Below are 20,213 nucleotides of genomic sequence, written 5' to 3' on the forward strand. Positions count from 1 at the left end.
ATCAAGGTAATCAAGACATGGCATCCACAATATAATCAAATTGAGGTTGCTGGTTGACACAGCTGTGTTTTGATATTGACAAGAATGCCCTTTTATGGCCAAATGAATAAGCCTGTAGAACATTTTATATAATATATAAACAATAGGGATCAATTGTACATTTCTTTTCGTGCAGTTGTTGAAACACAAAAACATCAATTAAACTATTCGTACAAAGTTTATACTCCAAGAGTAAACATCAAAATGATTGCAAACACTCATGCAACTACAGTAAACGTAACCATACAAGGAAAGTTTCCTGTGTCATGATGCAGATGCACAATGGCCCGTTTTGGTATGACATTCGCATCTATAATTTTGGGTAAGTGAGCCCATTAATTTCAAATAACAACTGCATTCCAAATACAAATAAATTATATTTTGTTTTGTACTCGACTATATTACAGTTTAATATTAGGTAAACAAAATGCACCATTAAAAATGTTCTTTTTAAGATAGTAGGAAAACAATGCACCATTAAGAATGATATTTTTAAGTACTATAACAAGTTGCAAAAAAGTTTGAATCAATTAAATAAATTGCAATTTTTCAAGCTACTATTACGTACATTCATGATTTATTGTGCAATATTACAACTAACGACAATGTAAGAACGTGTGTGTAAAATGATCATTGTCCTAATTATTGCAAAGTAAAATGACAAAAATAAAACAACACAACTACTACTACTGCGGTTATCACAAAAACTAAAGCCCTTTCCCTTGTAATATTACACTTAAAATTAAGTACTGTATATTACAACAAGGGTAGTCAAACTTTTGTATTACGTCAGATTTTTTTCTATCACAACAAAAATCACAAAATGATAGATTTTTGCCTGTGTTTGATTTTCTTTTTTCTACATTAAAGCAAAAATCAAATGAGAAAGTTTTATAATCTTTATAAAGACTTTCTTCCAATTCAAATTAGTTCTGTTAAATAAAACGTTTGTCCTCCTAGTATTAAAACTAAGATTTTTTCACGTCTTTTGGTGTGAATTAACATTTTTTTTTTTTTTTTTTTTGCGCAAGCACAACATTCCTTTCTACAATATCACCGTAATTCTGTCATGAACTTCATTGTTCCGAAATCCAATTTTAGAAAACAAACTTACATTGCAAAAACGTTGGTCAAGGACCTCAAGATTCACATTGCCACCAAATCGGGGGTCTCGCTGCCGGTGGACGCATCCAGCGAGTCGTCGGATAGCATCTCGATGCCGGTGTCCACCACGGAGTCCCTCGCCGGCACCGCCGGCTCCCTCACCTTCCTGCGACGCAGTCCAACCGTGGCTCTCATGCCGTGGGGCGGAGGCGGCCGGCGCTCGCTGTAACCGTGGACACGGGCTAGGGCGCCTATCTGGTGATCGACGGGCGTCCTGGCGTTCTCGACCGACGACGAAGACGAGGACGGGCTCCGCTGGCGGGAGAACCTTCTGGCCTCCTTTAGTTCCGGGGCAGTCTCCTCGGCGCGGGGGCTCTGGTCCGCATACTGGGACTCCTTGAGCTGCTTCCTCAGCTTGCGGCTGCAGTGCTTGTAGAAGAACAACTCCTTCTCCAGGTTCTGCAGACGCGCCTTGATCGCCTCCTGGGTTTCTCCTGAGGAGTTGCCCTCTAGTCGGCGGAAACGCAAATAAAAAAACAGTGTAATGCAAAATGAACCTTTTGTGAAGCACAGAACCAATTTCTGTTGACTGAAAATGACGTCACAATTCACGTGTGCTAGAGAAATGAGCAGTTTTGATGAATCGTCTAAATCTGAGAAACCCTCTGGCAGGTTCACCATATAAGAATAAGCCAAGAAAATAAAAGGCAAGAAACTCTTGCTCCAGGGCCACCGCATTGATTCATGTGCCCAAAATGTGTTACCTTTGGGGGAGAATATGCAGGTTAAAATAGCCCTGGTTATGTACAGACAAGGCCTTAGACTAAAGGCTGGACGTCTTAAAGTTTATAGAGTCTTAGTCTTAGCATTTCAGCGGGCTCCCGTCATCTTAAATCTTCAGTGCAGTGTTTCTCAAATAGTGGGGTGGGCCCACAGTGGTTGGTTGAGGGGGCACGGATGACCCCGGGGGAAAGGCTTTAGTTTTTGTCATGTGAAGTGTAATTGCAATAAAAAAAGGCACTTTGATGCTCTTATTTTTTCTGTACTAGACTAAGCTGTAACCCTTATAAACCCGGTAAAAATAAGTAAAGGTTGTTGAAAGTTCCTTTTTTCTTTTGATAATGCTAAAACGGATACAGGTTTAAGTATACTTATACATTGTTTACAGATAATGTTATTTATAGTCAGCGCGTCGAGTGGGGGGTGGGGGACGTGAAACGTTTCTTCTTTCCTCGGGGGCATTGGCAAAATATAATTGAGAAGCACTGCCTTAGTGTGAGATTGTTGTGTCCAACGTTTTAGCTCACCATTGGCCTTAATATGGTATCAAATGTGTTTAATAGAATCTTAACTCTTTCGGTCTTTGCGGTGAAATCGCACAAGCAACAACCTATCCATCATATTTGCAACCACTGCACTGGCGGTACGAGGTTTTAGCTACGTGGTTAGCACCGTACGCTCCCAACGCCAAAGGACTATGGAAACCATTTCTTTATGTAATCACATACGTGTCTGTTGACCTTTGAGTTTACTTATGAGGATTCGGATGTTCCTGTGGTGTTCCTGCTGCTGCTGGGTGAGCCTGCGGTCGGCGTCCAAGGCCAAATTGTGGACAGCGGCCTCCAGCTCTGCGCGCGCTTCCTCCTGCTCCGCGCAATAAATCTCCAGCTCCTCGCAGTGCAAACGCAAAGAAGCTTGTGTTTGGCGAAGGTCCACTACCTGGCGATCAAGCATAGACACAAAAATGATCTTTTGATGGACACTGCTAACACATTTAAGTGTCCCTTTAAAGTGACACTGTGTGACATTTAGACCATGTTTGATTATCAATTAATCAATGAAATGATTCATTTCGAATTTTGCAAATAAACGTGTTCTTAATGACCAACAGTATGTTTTAAATATAATTGTAGGTCAATTGTCATTAAATTATATTACATGGAGGTTGCCGTGTCTGTTATAACTATGGACAGCCAGAAGAGGAGTGTGTCTCACTGCATTTACCGTAATGCCCCTAAAGCTCCCATAGGCACATGTGAAAATGTACACATATGACCTTTAACAATGTTTTGCATTGGAGGTATCCAACTGTGCTGTGTCTTATGTCTTGTGGTGTGACCTATTTCTAGTATTTTGCCCCTCTAATGAAGCAACAAAGGAGGGTGGGGGTCTACCAAAATTGCAAACAAACTGACAAATCCATATAAATATAAATGTGTAAATGAGTATTACACATTATACAATATATGTATAAGGGGTAACCAATCTTTCTGAAACTGAGAGCTACTTGTTTGCTACTGAGTAAAACGAAGGGCTACCAATTTATCTGAAGACCCTGATCACAATATTGATTTCTCACAAACTACTAAAGATAAGTTGTGCACTCTTACTTTGTTGAAGTATTTGACAAGCAGCTCTGAAGCTTGCAGTTGCGAGAGCCCCTTCAGCTTCCGGGTGATGTCGGTGAAGCGGGCGCTATCGCGTGGCGTCCAGCTGGCTGCTTTCTCCTGCTTATCCTGGATGGATCGCCGCTTGAAGTCCAGCTCTGCTTCCAGGACTTGCACAGCTTCTTCCAATTGTTCTTCCTTGACAACGATAAAGACCATAAATGTGTTTTGCTTTTTCTTGGGCTTTTTCTGTCACTCTGCAAAGCATTGGGGATTTTCTGCGTACAGCATCCCCATCATGAGCCCCAGACTGACCTCCAAAGTGAGCACCGCGCTGTCTGAGAGTTGTGAATCCAGGTATTCTGTCCTCTTCCTCAGCATCTCTTTTTCCTTCTCTAGCTCGGTGGTGGACGCCCGCTTCGAGCTGCTAGCCGTCTCCTCCAGCGTTTCCAAGCGCATTGACACACGCAGAAGGTCCTGACTCAAAATCTGACAAGTGAAATATCGCAACGTTACAGTAGAATAAAAAGGGTTTGTATGGACAAAATGCTGAAAAACGTCTTGCCTTACTTTGGACCCAAGCAAGAAGAAAATACAAAAATACATTTATAATAACATAATGTAATAATAACTGCATATGGGTTATCCCACGTTTGGTAGATTAGGATGAATGTTTTCTGTTACTGGTATTTGTGAAGAGGAGGAATGGACGCGTCTCAAGAAAAGGCAGGCCCGTGACCCGACCAACGGGGTCGCGGTTTCGTGACCCGACCAAAGGGCAAAAGCAGAACGAGTCATGCTTAATGTTCCCCGGAAAGCAGCCCAGCGGCATGGACTCGTAAACTGCATTCCTCACGATCACAAACCTACTGATTACGTTGTTGCCAAATGCCTCCCCCAAACCTGCAGGGCAGCAATGACTTTTGTACCGAGGGCCAACCCAAATGAATGAATGAGGAACGGAAAGGATCTGTAACCAGACTGCAAATAGCTTTCTGAAGGTGAAGGTTCCAGTCCGCCCTCCTCGCGATTAAAAGGCCTTCGTCTTCCTCCTTTTTGTTGTTTATTGAATCTTCTAGGTTGTTTGAACCAAACACATAACTATTTTTTTATTGGACAGAAATGATATCACCGCTACTACACTGGTATAAATCTTTCATAATCCAAGTTTGTAGAGCGAAGTGAAGGAGTAGAGGGCAGACAGCTGACAGTACCTGACTGGATCGTAGCCTTTCCGTCTCCAGCGCATTCTTGCGTTGCATGCATGCGTCCCTGCGCCGGCGCACTTCCTCACTCTTGTGCAACTCCTCGTCTAGCTCCTGCTGCGTGGCTCTCCTCTGCAGCTCCAGCTCCTCGGCCTCATCCAGCCAACAAGGCTCATACGCCTGCAGCCACCCCGGAGATGTGTTAACGCAAAGTAAACCGGTGTGTGCCAATTGACAATACAATCATGTTACCGTTTCCTTAGACCACAACTTGTTTTTGCTTTCTAAAACACTGTCCATCTGCAAAACAAAATCACACCACATTTCATTAAGATTATCGAGACTTATTCATGGGACTAAATACAAATAGATATGGTGCATTGGAAAGCTCCACCCCAAAAATAATTTTGTTGCATTATTGGTTAAATTAAAACAAAATAGACAACCATACTGATCTACTCTTTAAAAATGAAATATACCAAAACACACCTCTTATGATGAAAAACACAAATGAAGTCAGGTTTCCTTAATGCCTGGAGGTAGGGCTTAAATTGCCCAAACCGATCGGTTCAATGGTTTCCGTTTGGTGCCAATATGGACTGAACGGCACATATAATTTTATTTTATTTGTTTTAAGCAGAGCATTCTGTGGCTATAGGGAGGGCACGGATGTACGGCTCAGTTTGTTGTCATTTTACATTCATATGAAGTTGTCAAAACTGTAAATGCGGCCATTTCGTCAATTCAATGCATCTGCATCATTTAAATCAAAACCAATTTCCCGAGTCAAATCAGTTTTTGTAACACTCCCAACATCAGCGTATTAATGTATATGAAGTAAATAATTAAATAGAGTAGCAAAAATGCTGCTCATTAAATCCACACTAACCCTATCAGGCTCGGACTCTCCGGGGTTGTCGCTACTCTCCGAGCTGGGCCGCCTGAGGCTCTTCTCTAGCTGAGCCCTCTGCAAGTCCATGTGCTGCAGACTCTGACGCAGCGCCAAGCAGGCCCGTTGGCTCTGCTCTGACAACCACGCCAGCGCGTCATCCTCTCTGTGATCGCCCGCATCGCGTCGGACCGCTGCCAGCGTTTCTTTCTCTGTAGGACAGCAGAGCAAGACATCAGCGCATTCGTGTGTCATGAGGGATCATCAAGTATGCTGCAGGAAATGATCCAATTTCATTTCATTTGTCTGACAATTACTATTGATTTGCTACTTTAACTGTAGTAAATAGTGTATTCTTTTGTTGGTTGTTCTTCTTTGTACGCCACTGATGTATAATACAAGCAGAATGGTTTAGTTATCACACTACCAGGGTTGTGCCATCCTTTGGTGAAGATACCACGAGAATAATGTGGAACACAATGACCCCAAAATGTTTGAAATACTGAACAAGAGTTCAAATTGTCTATTTTAGTAGTTAAAACCAAATGTATAATCCCATAACACATCAATAAAATTGCCAACTCATCACCCTTGAAAACAAATCAGAGATAATTTGATTTGAAAAAAAACATACTATGCACATACCAGTTTTTTCCATCTCATTGACAAGATCCTCCTTTAAGCACATGTTTGCTGACAACATCTGGATCGTCCTCTGAATCAGACTGGCTCTCTGCCTCGCGCCACTTGCCCGGCAGTGTCCGGCGGTTTGTCGCTTGGTCCCTGAGGGAATAAGTGTACAGTGCCTGAAAAATCGCATAGGTATGAAGAAAGATAATATATTTTTAAAAAATGATGCGGTACAAGTGGCCTGTTGACTTGTTTGGTCTGGAGGTTGGTCCGGTCCAAAGTTTTTTTCCTTTAGAGCTGATTTCTTCTGCCTGCTGGTCCAGCTGAAGGAGACATTGATGGTTATAGCATTGGATGAAAAAGAGTAAACGCTTGCCCAGTAAAAGTGCATGAATTGATGATAGTTGTAGGATCTGACTTGGAGTTTGACGCTGGAGGGATTATATATGAAATTTCGGAGAAATGTGATCATTTCATCCTCAACAGTGACCACTCACAATACATCGATGGCAACTTACGGTGCAGCCACCACCACTCTCTGACAAATAGTTACCCAACTGAGATCTTTTGCGGCAGCCTTCAAAATGAGTAGAAATTTGACTAATGCTTTGTTGCAGGAAAACAAAATCAGCTTTCAATCGAAATGGCCAACAAATATTTTCCTACCCGAGTCCACTAACAAAGTTGTTCTTCTCTTGACCTTGTACGTCTTCAGTTTGCTTCAGCAGAGGGCAGAAATCCTTCACCTCCTCCTCACTCTGCAGACGATCGTTGCTCACCTTAAACGTTGCCATCAGCCTCTCCAGCGACTCGGTCGCCAGAGCAGGATGCATCTGCACATTAACCTTCAGTTATTAAGTTGTACAACTTCAGTTTATGACATTTGAAATATATCCATTTCCATGATTTCCTATTAGAAAGTCAACGGGTGCCTCGAAATGTCCTGTGGCGTGAGCTAATGCTAATGTTAACGCTGAAGTCAGCCCCCCACCTTACTGACCGGCATGTGTCCGCAGCTGGGCCGTAGCAAGCTGCCACTGTGTGGTCTGCGGCGAGTCACGCAGGAGGTACCTGGCGTTGTACCCCGCATGGCCATCAGGTCACATCGAAGGCGGTCAATAAGGATCTGCTGGTCCACCAATCGCTCCGTCTTGACGACATTCAGAGGATTCAACGCGAAGTGTCAGCGATGGCCGAGAAGATACAGGAGGAGAGCGGTCTCACCTGTGCCGTGCCTTCGCAAAAAGTCTGCAGGAGGACGTTTTGCTTCTGTAAGAGCTCCTGCACTTCTTTTTGCACTTGTTTCAGTTTGGCATCTCTTTGTGCCAAGAGTTGAGACTTTTTCTCCAGAGAATCCTGAAAGAAAAGGATTGTGCTGTTTAATGGTATCGGCTTCACTCATGCACTACCGACCCGGGTAAAACTTTTATTTCTTGACTTTTTTTGTATATCGCTGCCAAATGGCTGTAAGTGTTGACTAATTCACTTCACTTTGTTCCCACTTTGTTTGAAGCAATTATCAGTATCCACAGTTGCATCTTCCTCACCTGACACTTCTTGAGGTCCTGTCTGAGCTGTACAATTGTGACCGGCGAGTCGCTCTCATCTGACAGGCTGACATCCTTGCTGCGACATGATTGGCTGACAGTTTTTGCCTTTTTCTGCCACTCGTGCACTCTGCGTGTCAGTGTGTCGTTTTGACAGTCTAGTCCGCAGGCTTCTGCTAGGAGATCAGCAGCTTGCTGCACCAGTGACGAGTAGGGAAATCCTTCCCTGTGGCCTGCCGCTTCTTCTGGAGGGGAATCACTTCCTGAAAGCCTTAGCGTATGGATGTCATTACTAGGCGGGTCATCACAAGTCAGTTGAGTGGTAAGGGTTTGAGAAGTCAACTGAGAGGCAGAAGTCTCTTCAGATTCTTGTTCGGGCATCGCCGCTTCAGCATGGCGGCGAATGCGACGTGACTTGGAGGCAAACCTGAGCACGCTCAAGCTCTCGGCAAAGCTGTGGTGAGACGGGCTTACGCAGGCTACAATGAGGGTGCAGGCGTTGCCCCCCAGCGAGTCCCGTAGGAGCCGAGTGATCTTGGCGTGGCGATACGGAACGTAGGCGCTGCGTTGCCGCCCGGGATGGGCCAAGGCCCGTATCACGTTGCCCAGCGCCAGCAGGCCCGTGTTGATGTGCACCGACTCCTCGAAGCGGGCGCCCGTGTTGCCCGTCTTGCTTACGCGCTCCGAGCCGGCCAAGTCTACCACGCAGAACTTGGAGAGGCGCTCGGGTCCGTTGGGCCCGTGGAGCCCTGCGGGAGCTCTCTGGCGGAGCCACAGCGTGAGGACTGTGTGCGAGCGGCTCGAATGTTCATTCATGCGGGTGGCACCTGTTTGCCGCAATGTATTGCCCACCTCCAAAACGTTGAGGAGTTCTTCGCATGAGGAGACTGACACTTCTTTGGCGCCCACAACCACTGCGCGTGCACACAGACACACGCACACACACAATTACCCGATATTTATAATACATGAATTAATCTAAGGCTGTTCAGGCATTGTTGTTTTGGTTAGCAAAAGATGAACCCAGATAATACATCTTCAAAATCAATATTCACAAAAAAACAGTAGATTGTGGAGGGTGAAAAAAATCTTGTTATATCTTCTGATACAAAGTCAGGTTTTCTGGATTATGTATTTATTTTTTAAAGTTAAGGTTTTGAGAAGATACTATTTTATGAAAACCATAGCAAGTGTTGAGTTATATCTTTGAGACAAGTTGTGTATGTTTGGAAGAAGGTCTAGATTTTACGGTGGCCCTGAAGTGCAAATGAAAACATCCTCCTGTTCAAATACCAAGTCAATTTACGTCCAATCAGGTTGCCCCTCCTCGTCCAATCAGTCGTGAGTCCACTATTCCCTCCCGCCTCCACCACTTCCGGTTTGGTCTTTAAATAATAATGTTTCTCGAAATGTTGCGTGCGTTTGTGAAAATGTTGCGTGCGTTTCGACTTTTGTAAAAAGTTTTTTCTTTTCTTTTTTTGCGTTTCGTTTTTAAATTGTGTTTTTCTTTTTGTTGTTTAGTTTTGTCTTTTGAATTCCTTTTTTTTTCTTTGTTTTGTTTCTCGAAATGTTGCGTGTGTTTGTGAAAATATTGTATGCGTTTCGACTTATGTAAAAAGTTTTTTCTTTTCTTTTTTTTGCGTTTTGTTTTTGAATTGCGTTTTTCTTTCTTCGTTTTTTTCGTCTTTTGTAAATGTGTTTTTCTTTTTTTAATTTTGCTTCGGTATTTGTTTTTTTCATTTGCACTTCAGGGCCACCGTAAGATTTGCATGCAAAAATGAAAGATTTTAATGAGAGGAAGGCTAATTTTTATATGAATACAATTTGGGGGAGAAAAGATGTATATTTTGAACCAAATGTAGAATGTTATATAATCTAAAAAAAAACTGTAAAATGATTGTAATTTAAAGAAAAGGTCATACATAATAGTGAATAAAAAGAAAAAGTAGAATATTTGAGAAAATTGAGAATACTTTCTCATTCAGTTGAAAAAATATAAATGTCAAACTGTTATTAGTAGTAGTATAATACGTATTTGAGAATGTAGACAATTTTTGACCTTCATTACCTTCATTACTCCATTCTCTTACTCAATTACTCAATTTGTCACGAAAAAAAATGGTCATACTTGCATTTATGTATATTATATTTAAAAATGTCAGATTTTCATCTTACCTGTGTTACCCCTAAAGTCATCTCTGATCTGAAGTTCTCTGTGGGAGGTGTCAAGCTCTAGCAAGTCACGCAGTTCCTCCTTGTACAGCTCCAAATAGGACACACGGACAGTGACCTCCGTGCTGTCACTGTTTTGCCTCTTGTCTAGCAGCGAAAACACGTCCTTGGCCAAACATGAGATGATACCTCCTTCTGCATCTGTAAGAAATAATTAAATTTTGTACTTCTTCGGCGATTAGCCGAGTCACAAAAGTATGGCTGTGACCAAAATATGTTCTATTTTTTTAAATCCATTTTCTGGAGCCACTCATCCGCTTTAGGGTCGCTGGCCAACTGGTATGTATCGCAGATGTTTATGGGCAGTTGGCGGGCGACACCCTGAATTGGTTGACAGCAAATTGCAATTTATTATTGACTGCTTTTGAATTCTTAACTTACAGCACTTTACACCTATTTATTTTGGTTAGAAATCTAATTTTCATTCGTTTTTTCGCTTATTTTGGTACTCATTTTCACTCAGAAAGCCGCTCCTTTGGAGTCAACCCTATTGGTAGGCCTTGTTGGTGAATGCCTGGTGGCATTCATGGGATAGCCCAGATGAGTCTCTTCCCACGAACTCATCACCTGTGGGAGCAGCCAAGGCGGTAGGGGATGTTTCGGGGATGTAAGTCTTTTAAGATAATAGAATTTGTTCCAACTATAGGGATGATCCTGTTCCTTGGCCACGTTGGTAAGGGCTATTCATGGATGGAGAGGAGGGAAGTCAAATCTCAAATTCAGTTGAAGCAGTGTGGCTTTCATCCTGGACATGGAGCAGCAGACAAGGTTTAGACTTCACCAAGACGGCCCTTTGTCACTAATTCTGTTCATAGACAGATCTAATAGGTGCATCCAAAGTATCACAATCATCTCCCTTTATCAGAACCTGCATTAATTTTAATTACATATCATTGAAATCTACTTTTTATAGATAGACATTTGCATCATGCGCATGTACCTCACTTATACTGCATTTGCTTGCATAGGTCGTGGCGCCTCTTATGTGACTTCACCACAAAGAAAAAGGTCCGCATGTTCATATAGGGCTTTTTGGGAACTGATGAATGCAAAGGACCACCAGTTCGATTCTCACTTGACACATACGTTTTCTCCAATTGCTTTTGAAAGAGCGTAAGCGACATAAATCTTTGCCAGTGTTTACATTTTAAAAGATCAGTTCTGCAACATATGCGAAAACTATATTATCTCACCATCTGGTGACTGTGAGCTACTGTATTCCTAGGCTCCGTGGGGACTGAGAAGATCACAGTTAACATAGCACGTATAGGAGGGCTGTTTCTCACCCATCTTGTCACCACCGAGCGTGTAGCTCTTCCCCGAGCCGGTCTGCCCATAGCAGAAGACGGTGGCGTTGACTCCATCCAACAGACATCTGGTCAGCGGCCGCACGCATGATTCGTACACTTCACCCTGGCTGGCGTTCGGCCCGAAGGCGTGGTCGAAGGAGAAGAGCTGGTCGGAACCGAGGATGACCTGCGGGGCGCCGGGCACCACGCGCAGGCATTCCTGGTGGGCGTGCAGAAGCTCCCTTGGGAGGAGTGGACGCAACCGAACCGCAACGCGGATGCGGACCTCGGTCATGGCGTAAATCGAGGGCACCTTCTCCGAAACCAAACAAGTACCAATCTGTTAAGATTTTTTTTTAAAGTCGTAACAAAAACAAGTCCGTAGATAAAGAACTCCCCTACTTGTGCGCCCTTTTCAAAAGATAAAAGTGGGCCTGACAGGACCATGAAGGCAAATAATTTGCTTTTGTCAGTTATAAAAGCAGCCAGCGTCGACTCTTTCTCAACTCAGTCTGTTTCCAAAGACTTTTTTTTCCTCGTCTAGCCCGGATCTACGGAACATCGAAATAATTTTATTCAATTGTAATCGTTTGTTAAGCGCTAAACCGTTGTTGACATTCGAGTGTCAGTTGCGACTACTCGGTAGTCATGGAAACCGCCGCTGGAGTCAACGACTAAGCTTCAAGTCACCTCGATGGAGGGACTTGAAGACATTACAAAAGCACACAGCGCCCTCATATGGAACTTTCGAAACATCATCCACCCTTGAGTGACGGACGAGCAAATGTTTTGATCTGAGCAAGCTCTTTTGCCCACTCACTTTCTATTTTGGTATTTCAGACCTCCATGGGGGGGATTTTTTCAAAGGTATTTCAAAAATCTACCAACAAAACGCCCGATAACGTCGCTGTAGACAACTTCATTGAATGCACAGAAAACCTCACTTGTAAATTGTGCCCACTTGGACTCATCACGCCATAACACATTGTGGGCCACTTTTTTTTCACTTGAGTTCCACAGAAAAGTGTGGTGACAGGTCACAAGGAAAAATATAAAACGTTTTGAAATGATTCATCTTGTATCATAAGAAACATGGCATTTCAACAGCTGTGAAGACTTTTCGTATCCAGCGTATATTAGGCAAAGACCTTTTAAAACAGTCTATGTGCAGGCAGTTCGCTTGGTCCCAAGCACATTGACCTTATCAATAGTAAACACAGCGGGTGTGGTGTACGGGAATGTGGGCCATCTCTCGGTGGTGCCGTTTGGCGTACGGCCACAGAAAGAAGTCGATCAGCACCGAGTTGATGCCACCGCCGTCGTCACCGTTTTCCCGCGCCAGCTCGTCCAGGCGGGTCTTGATGCGCTCCACCGCCCAAATGGAGCACGCCCGGATCTCCACCTCCCTGCAGTCACCTGAACGCAACAGCTCGCCTGAAGGCACAAATTTGAATATTGGATGTCAGTGGATAGTGCAGGTGAAACAAATGTTGTGACACACACCGCTCTTGAGCGTGCGCATCAGATCGTCCGAGTATCGCAGCACCCCCAGGTAGACGAGGGCCTGTGGGACCCGGTAGTCAGCGAACATGGTGAGCCAGTCTATGTTGATGATGTCAGCCTCGCCTCTGGCTGCGGTGACGGCCCAGAAATCTGCCACCAGGATTTGAGCCCTCTTGTACAATGAGATCTTCTTCCCCTTAAATGAAACAAAAGACGTTCACGTCATTCCGACATATGGCTGAAATGTGAGCAAATGAGCAAAAAAGTCAATCTACAACATTGAAATTCTTCCGCCGCAGTTCTATTTTTGACATTGGTTGTACGTTTTCTCTTTTTAGGGCTAAATAGCACAATGTCAAACCATGTCATCATCAAAGAGCTTGATTATTTATTTAGTCACTAAATATGATTTTAAAAAATTTTTTTTTTGCTTTGATTCCACAAACATTTGAACTGGGGTCCTTGGGAAATTTTGCTTTCTAAAAGGGGTCCCTGACTGCAAAATGTTTGAGAACCTCTGCTCTAAAGCGCCATATAAGACGAAGCCTCTCACATTACATTGCCTTCCTGGTATGAGAGGTTATGAGAGGGGGCAGCAACCTCATACATGGTAATAAAGTTTTGAAGGCCAAATTTTGTCTGACAAAACTGACTGCCAAAGAAAATTTTCTAGAGTTCTGCACAAACTGCAGTAGTTTTTACTTTGCACAATTGTAAGAGAAAAGATTCATTTCATCTGCTTCGGTAGAAAGAGTGAAAGGACAAAATGAAAAAAGAAAAAAAACGCTACAAATATACTATGTCAAGACTGAGCTAAAAAAGTGACAGATTTGCTAGTTTTGCATGGTGGTGATCGTTTTGTGTGACTAATGCAAAATGGCTTCTCTTTTTCATCTATAAAATGCAGGTTTTTAAATACATTGGATTTAATTTTAGAATACTGTTTCACAAAATGCAGAAAGGTAAACGATGCTGAAAATAACAATTACACTCTGTGAAACCATTTATTTCTTTTTATTCTATTCGGTAACATATATGTCTAATGCTGTATTCGGTCAAACTGGTACTTTTCCACTTTGCCACCTGTGGACTTTTGTCACCTTCTGTGGTAACATTAAAGAAAAGCCATAAAAAGACAAAAATGCAAAATGTATGAGTAATAAATATAAATCCAATAGATCGCACACGCACAAACAAACACAGAAATGGAATCCCCCATTGTGGAATTCAGCTGTGACAATAAAATGTGGCCAGCAGATGGAAGACTACTCACAGCTTCATGACTTGAGTATGCTGAATGAAACATCGGCTCATTCATCGTAGCCATCCACCCATGCATTTCATTCGGTCATGGATGAACTGTGGCCTTTTTTAGTTGACTATGGGCATGGGACACTGGTTGAGCATATGTTGTACAAGCTAATGCTTGTCAGACTTGGTAGAGTTCGGTCGTATTTTACATTTCAATGAAATCAGTTTACATTAAAAAAAATTATGTATTGGGATAAAAATTTAATAGGCGGAGGATACCCATGCGACAACAGAATAACATGCAAGCTTGAACCCGTGACCTCAGAACCGCAACGCAGAAATATTAAACACAACTCCATGCAGGCCTACCATTAGGCAAAAGCTTCACACCTGGTAAACAGCTTCGTCCCGGTAGGAGGGAATCTTCTCCACGATGAGCTCCACCATCTTGCGGGCGTCATTCTTGGCCTGGCTGATGAAGCTCTGGAAGCTTCCGCCATGTTGCAACAGCACACGCCCGCCCTCAGTCAGCACCTTGGATGACAGACGCGGCATGTAAATGAGGCCGGGCGCGCTTGTTATGCCAACCTGTTAATAAGATTGAGACGTCATCCCCATTTTAAACATAGCTTTCTTCCGTAACGGTGAACGTGATATTTTTGCCAAGCCAAACAGAGGACTACGGTGCTGATATGTCACAACCTATCAGCGATGCCATGGCACTGTCGAAACTGAGCTCAAAAACAGCTGCGCTTAGCAAACGCAATGCTCACGCCCATCCCTATAATTAGCATTTAAGTAACAACAAGTAATCGAAAGGCGACATCGGGGGCAGCATAAACGATGATGTCGCAGGTCGATCAAAGCACTCGCCAATCAAATTGCGTTGATGTCACCCTCATGCTACTGGAATGCTATGATATGATATGCCATGATGCACTGACCTGCGCGAGACCCATTTCCTTTGATGGCACTGCGGCTCAGCGACAACATCGCCAGTCATCATAAGCTCTGCATGACATCTTTGCTAAAACGCACTAAAAATGACTCAATAGTCATATTTTTAGACATTTGCATCCCATTGAAAAATAACAGAATGCAATCTGCCTGTTTAGTTATAGAGGTTTTAGGAAGGCGACAGATTCACCCTGGAACGGACGACGCTATTTCTATGAGACGTATTTTAAAATCCTAATCACAGGTTGAGCTCGATTCAAACCGCTGCCGCACCATTAATAAATGTTTGATGATGGCCACTGATTGCCTATAACAGATTTCGGTTCCATTATTTCCTATGGGGTTTTCGTTACCAAGAGCAATGCTTTTACATTCTTTACACATCAGTGGGTTTTGTTTGTTTGTTTTGTTTGTTTTTAACAACTCAGAGGTTGACCTGCATTGCCAATTGTGACGTAAAAACATGAGCACAACCTGTGGACCTTGTATGAGAGCTGCAGTTTGACCCCAGAAAATGTTATTTACAATTACACACCCGTGTGATTGAAATGTTACTTCACAGTTTCGCCACAGTTTGACCCATGAACCAATTATTTGGAAATACCAACAAATTAACCAGCACCCAGTGTATATCATGTGCCTAAATGCTAAAGATGACATTTGGTCAACTTATGAGACGTTTGTGACAGCCAAGTACATGTACAATGTTAAGATGAAGATGATCATTTTGGAACCTGATGGCGCTCCTCAAGCATGGGCATGGGCGTTTCATTGTCAGACCGAAGAATATGTGCCAGCTCCTCCACAGAAATCCGGGAGAAGAATTTGGGATCGGTAATGGGCACCCCTGAAGAAAAAGATAGGCAAGGTAGAGGGACAACATGCAACAGGAAAAGCAGCCATTTCTATCAAGTAGCTCAAACAACAACATTTCATGTGATTTACGGTGAGCACAGCTCCATAGGGGATTTAATTTATAAATATCCGGTGTGTAATTGCAAATGATGCAGACGACATTACGAGCAATTCCCCAAGCGGTCCGAGTTCAAGTAAAGGCCACGCTCACAATAATTGGAAGGCACAAATGAACAACATGTGGACTATAAGAGAAATGTTTCTATATTATGAGCTAGGGCTTGTTGACTCATTTTATCAATTGACTCTGATTTCGTCAAGACAATTTGCTTTAGCAGCTTCTGTAGTTCCATGTTGTTTTGACCGTCGATGTGATCAATCACCGCTCATCGAGTGAATGTCCCATGACTGAACCCAGAAAATAGGCGAGCCACGATTGGCCGTTATTTGAGCCGCGAGCAACTGTAATGCAATTTTTAGTCGACTGCAAGGGACAAAATGGCCACACGCCGTTATGGACAAAATCGGTGGTTTTCGTATTTCGCAAAAGCAAATTAATAAGACTGGTGGGGCACAGACAACATAATATTGCGTGTAAATAAATAAAGACTTGAGTTTACCTTTCAAATTTTAAATCAGACTTTTGAGGGTAAAAAATATATTTTAAGGATGAAAGTCAAAAATGGTCACATCAAGACGCCATCGCACCTTCCTCCATTGCTCTCGTGATGGCGGCGCACAAGGTCATGTAGCCCGTGTGCTTGGTCCCTCGGAAGGTCACTTCGCACTGCCGCGTTTCCTCATCGGGCCAGAAGGAGAAGTTCATGGTGTCAACCACAAACACCCAATTGAAGGCCTGCGATATTGGAATTGTACAATAAGCCAATTACTGCTCGAGTGCCGAGGAGCCAAGTTCCCATTGACAACGTGCGCTTCAACGGGAGCAAGGCAGTAACAAATGGCCTTCATGGCAAAAGCCACATCACACAAAATCTGCCGGTGCAACATCAAACCAAGTCAAGTCATTTAACACAATGGAAAATGTATGATTGCAGAAGTGCACACCTTTTATTGTAGCGTACGGAAACGTTTCCAGATTCAAATGAGCGTCAAAAAGAAATTGGACTGTTTGCTTGTTAGCTTGTTCGCCATTCCTTGTTTTTGGAGAGAAACATCATTTTACTAACAGACGATACCCAACCAATTGAATTCTGGAGAGATGTTTCTAAATTCATCAAATTAAAGAGTGCCTTACATTTTCATATTTTGGCTCTGTGTACTTGTTAACCAGTCATCTTTGAGTTCATGCCATTTGGAATAAACAGCACTTTCACTATTTGCCTTCTGAGGCGGAAGCAGCTCTTCTGGCGTCACTCAATCATTAAAAGAAAGAATTGCGTTTCGTGTCAAAAATGGAAAAAACCTGCAGGGTGTCTGATGTTTGTCCGCCAGCAGGCTACTTTCAGGTTAAGAGACTGAAAAGAGAGATGAGATTCTACATTAATATTGGGACTCCAAATGAAAATTGAAAAAAAATACTGTAATCTAAATAAAATGAAACAAAAATGTGATGTTCCGTGTTGTTTATTTTCTCTGCTGGTCTCTTAGCTAGCAGGTTCGTATCTAGTTCATGGTGAAAGGAATTGGGTGTTAACAAGACTCCACCATTTGGAGTCCAGGGCTAGGGGAAAGCTACCTGTTTTTCTCCAGTGACTCAGTTGGTTGAAAAGAAAAATGCATTTCTCAGAAATGAAACATTGTGGCGCGCAATCTTTGTTTTTATGCGCTCTAGCAAGCAGGCTACTTCCAGTTAAATGGAAAATGATGTTGAATGTTTGAAAAATGTATGGGAGTCAACCATTTGTATGGTGAGGTGGTGGAACATTGCAACTTTGACTCAAAATATACTGTAAAATAGAAATTGCTTTGTAAATGGCTCAGCATGAAATGAAAAATCTCTTAGGATGCCCTTCTTTCATTCATTTTGTCTCGTGATTCAATTTGATTCTGAATTGATTTTTGATAAGCTTTGATATGAAAGGAATGCACCTTTTTTCCCACAAAAACAGCACGTACGTGGACATCTATTACTCTTTGGAGCTAGCTATAAATTTGACGTATTTTACAATTTCAAATACGATGAAACAAAAATAAAACACATATGGATAAGAAAAAAAGTAGAAGAAGATATATAGTCTTTTAAAAACGGTTGTACAAATGAAAAAGATGATGCCAGCTATCGTATGCGGTATCGATGCAAAGCTCAGCTTGTCCGCTCTCAGAATTGCTTGGAGTTACTTTGCTTGAACAAACACCTTTTCAGTTACGGTTAATTTGAAAAACAATGCGTCATTTCCTCCTTTTGTGTGACTTGACATTACTACACCTTTTCCCCCTCCCCCACACTCAGTTACCATCATGATGCATGTGGTATTGACAAAGCTCTGCTTCTCTGCTTTCCATTAGATTGTTTAGGACTTATGGGGGATTTGAAAAACATGTGTCATTTCCTGTCTGAGAAGACACACGCATTGCCGAAATTATATATATTATTGAATTTGGGGCATTTTAAATGGAATCTTCTTCTTCTACTACTACTTTCGGCTTTTCCCTTCAAGGGTCGCCACAGCGACTCAATAGTCTTCAAAACCTGTCTCCAACATCCTCTTCTCTCACTTCAACTGCCTTCATGTCCTCTCTCACTACATGTATAATAAACTCATCTTTGGCCTTCCTCTAGACTTTCTGCCTTGCAATCAAAATTTTGCATCATTCTACCTATTTAATCACTATATACAATTTTAAATCGTAGCAAATGAGAATCCCGATTCTTATGTGAATCGATTTTTTGCGACATCCCTGACATAAAGCATAGCAGGGACATAGCTTGATTTTTTTTTTTTAGGGTGGCCAGAGTGACAACACCTTACTGAGTTGCTTCTCTGCCTTAGCCTCGCTTTTGCGTATCACGTAGCATACTATGACACACACTAATTCACAATCAGTGATCAATGGCATGTTCATTCAAATTATATCTAAAAGGCAAAAGTTCCACAACAATCACTTAATTCATTACCATTTTAAACATTACGCTGATGCACGTTTGTTTCTGATAATATAATGTATGTGTTGGAACAGATTATTAATTTTTCGTCATTGTGGATGGTATTACAAAAAGCAAGTTCTTGGCCAAATCAGTTGCTTGCTATGGCTATGGAATTGCTGTAATGATTTTGATTAACATTGACTGTACAATGTTCCCTACGTTGTAAGGCCAGAGTGTGACAAGGAATTGGCCATGGCCACTCCAGGCACCATGAAGCTCCGCCCCTGGTTACAGGAATGAACAGCCACTTGCCACTAGTTGCTACTAGAATAGACCGGAATCAACAGTGCCGCGCCCCCTACAAAACATAGTCGGTTCTTGTCCGTTTTTAATTTTACAGTTTAAGAGCCAAATTTTTGTTCCAGCATTTGTGTTGGATGTGAGTGATGGGGCTAACTCCCCTGGTCAGAAGTGGGCGCAGGAGCCAGGGGATTGGCTTTCTTCCAGCCACAGGCGCTCAAGTCGTCACTGCCGCGCAGAGCGTAGAGCATGTGTGCCACCTTCCGCACGCCCTCTTCCTCTACAGACACGTCCTGGCTCTGCTCGGCTACAAACTGGCCGGATTCTCGAGGAGACAGAGGCGGCTCCATGGAGGCTGACAAACAGATCATGCAGACACATGTTGTGTGTCACAAATGGCAAAACCTAAATGCGTAATCGGTGTCTTTCGCATTAAACGCAGACCGAAAGCGTTTGCTAAGGTGGTCATTTCTTTGAGCGTGCACATCTTTCTGCGGACTTGTCACATGAACGCTGTAGCGCGAATAAATACAATTATCAGTAGGCAATCCGAATCAGAGTTGACTACATGACAACCTTTCACTAGGAATTTGGTATTTCCTGAATTTTGAACACTACAATTCTAAAACACTTAAACATTTTTGTGTTATGGTATCGTTTATTGATTTAATGGTGATTAATTAAATTTACCAACCAGAATAGGACTTAGTTGTACTGTTGCCGAGTCGTTGCAGGTTTGCTTCCGCTTTCAAAAGATTCGACCAATCAAACCTCCGTTAATGAGTCTCAGCCAATCACGGAGCAGTCAGCAGGCGCAAACGGAAACAGCTTAGTTTCTGCTACTAATTATTAACAGGGCATGGGGTATATTTACTTACATACGTACCTTTGGACTCATTCAGTCAAATGCGAGCAATTTTAAATACAAATGCAAAATAATAAAAATACAATGAAAATGTCATATCAATTTATTTTGACA

At 42.6% G+C, this 20,213-nt stretch overlaps 2 protein-coding genes across 5 annotated transcripts; both read right to left on the reverse strand.

The window, feature by feature from the left end:
• Nucleotides 1-118: 118 nt before the first annotated feature.
• Nucleotides 119-11,964, reverse strand: LOC148429716 (kinesin-like protein KIF27). Of its 4 annotated transcripts, none has more exons than XM_088433387.1 (15): nt 11,320-11,964; nt 9,977-10,174; nt 7,802-8,715; nt 7,479-7,610; nt 7,255-7,404; nt 6,921-7,087; nt 6,489-6,577; nt 6,270-6,407; nt 5,625-5,836; nt 4,988-5,035; nt 4,745-4,915; nt 3,846-4,019; nt 3,534-3,728; nt 2,652-2,862; nt 119-1,652 (listed from the first exon to the last, which is right to left on the reverse strand). In XM_088433387.1, the coding sequence occupies exons 1-15, from the start codon at nt 11,615-11,617 to the stop codon at nt 1,186-1,188; spliced, it is 3,564 nt and encodes a 1,187-aa protein (XP_088289513.1). In that variant the 5' UTR covers nt 11,618-11,964; the 3' UTR covers nt 119-1,185. The 4 variants fall into 4 exon arrangements, with proteins under 4 accessions (XP_088289513.1, XP_088289675.1, XP_088289592.1 ...); XM_088433549.1 differs by having other exon boundaries at nt 2,676-2,862; nt 7,246-7,404; XM_088433466.1 differs by having other exon boundaries at nt 2,664-2,862; nt 7,246-7,404.
• A 417-nt stretch (nt 11,965-12,381) lies between these two features.
• qng1 (Q-nucleotide N-glycosylase 1) lies at nt 12,382-19,983 on the reverse strand. The gene is made up of 7 exons (XM_088413389.1): nt 19,929-19,983; nt 19,395-19,589; nt 16,597-16,743; nt 15,768-15,880; nt 14,467-14,610; nt 12,826-13,021; nt 12,382-12,756 (listed from the first exon to the last, which is right to left on the reverse strand). The coding sequence occupies exons 2-7, from the start codon at nt 19,582-19,584 to the stop codon at nt 12,527-12,529; spliced, it is 1,020 nt and encodes a 339-aa protein (XP_088269515.1). The 5' UTR covers nt 19,585-19,589; nt 19,929-19,983; the 3' UTR covers nt 12,382-12,526.
• Nucleotides 19,984-20,213: the final 230 nt, after the last annotated feature.

The sequence above is a fragment of the Hippichthys cyanospilos genome, chromosome 1 (assembly GCF_059441005.1).
Source record: "Hippichthys cyanospilos isolate Australia breed blue-spotted pipefish chromosome 1, RoL_Hcya_1.0, whole genome shotgun sequence".
Taxonomy (NCBI): domain Eukaryota; kingdom Metazoa; phylum Chordata; class Actinopteri; order Syngnathiformes; family Syngnathidae; genus Hippichthys; species Hippichthys cyanospilos.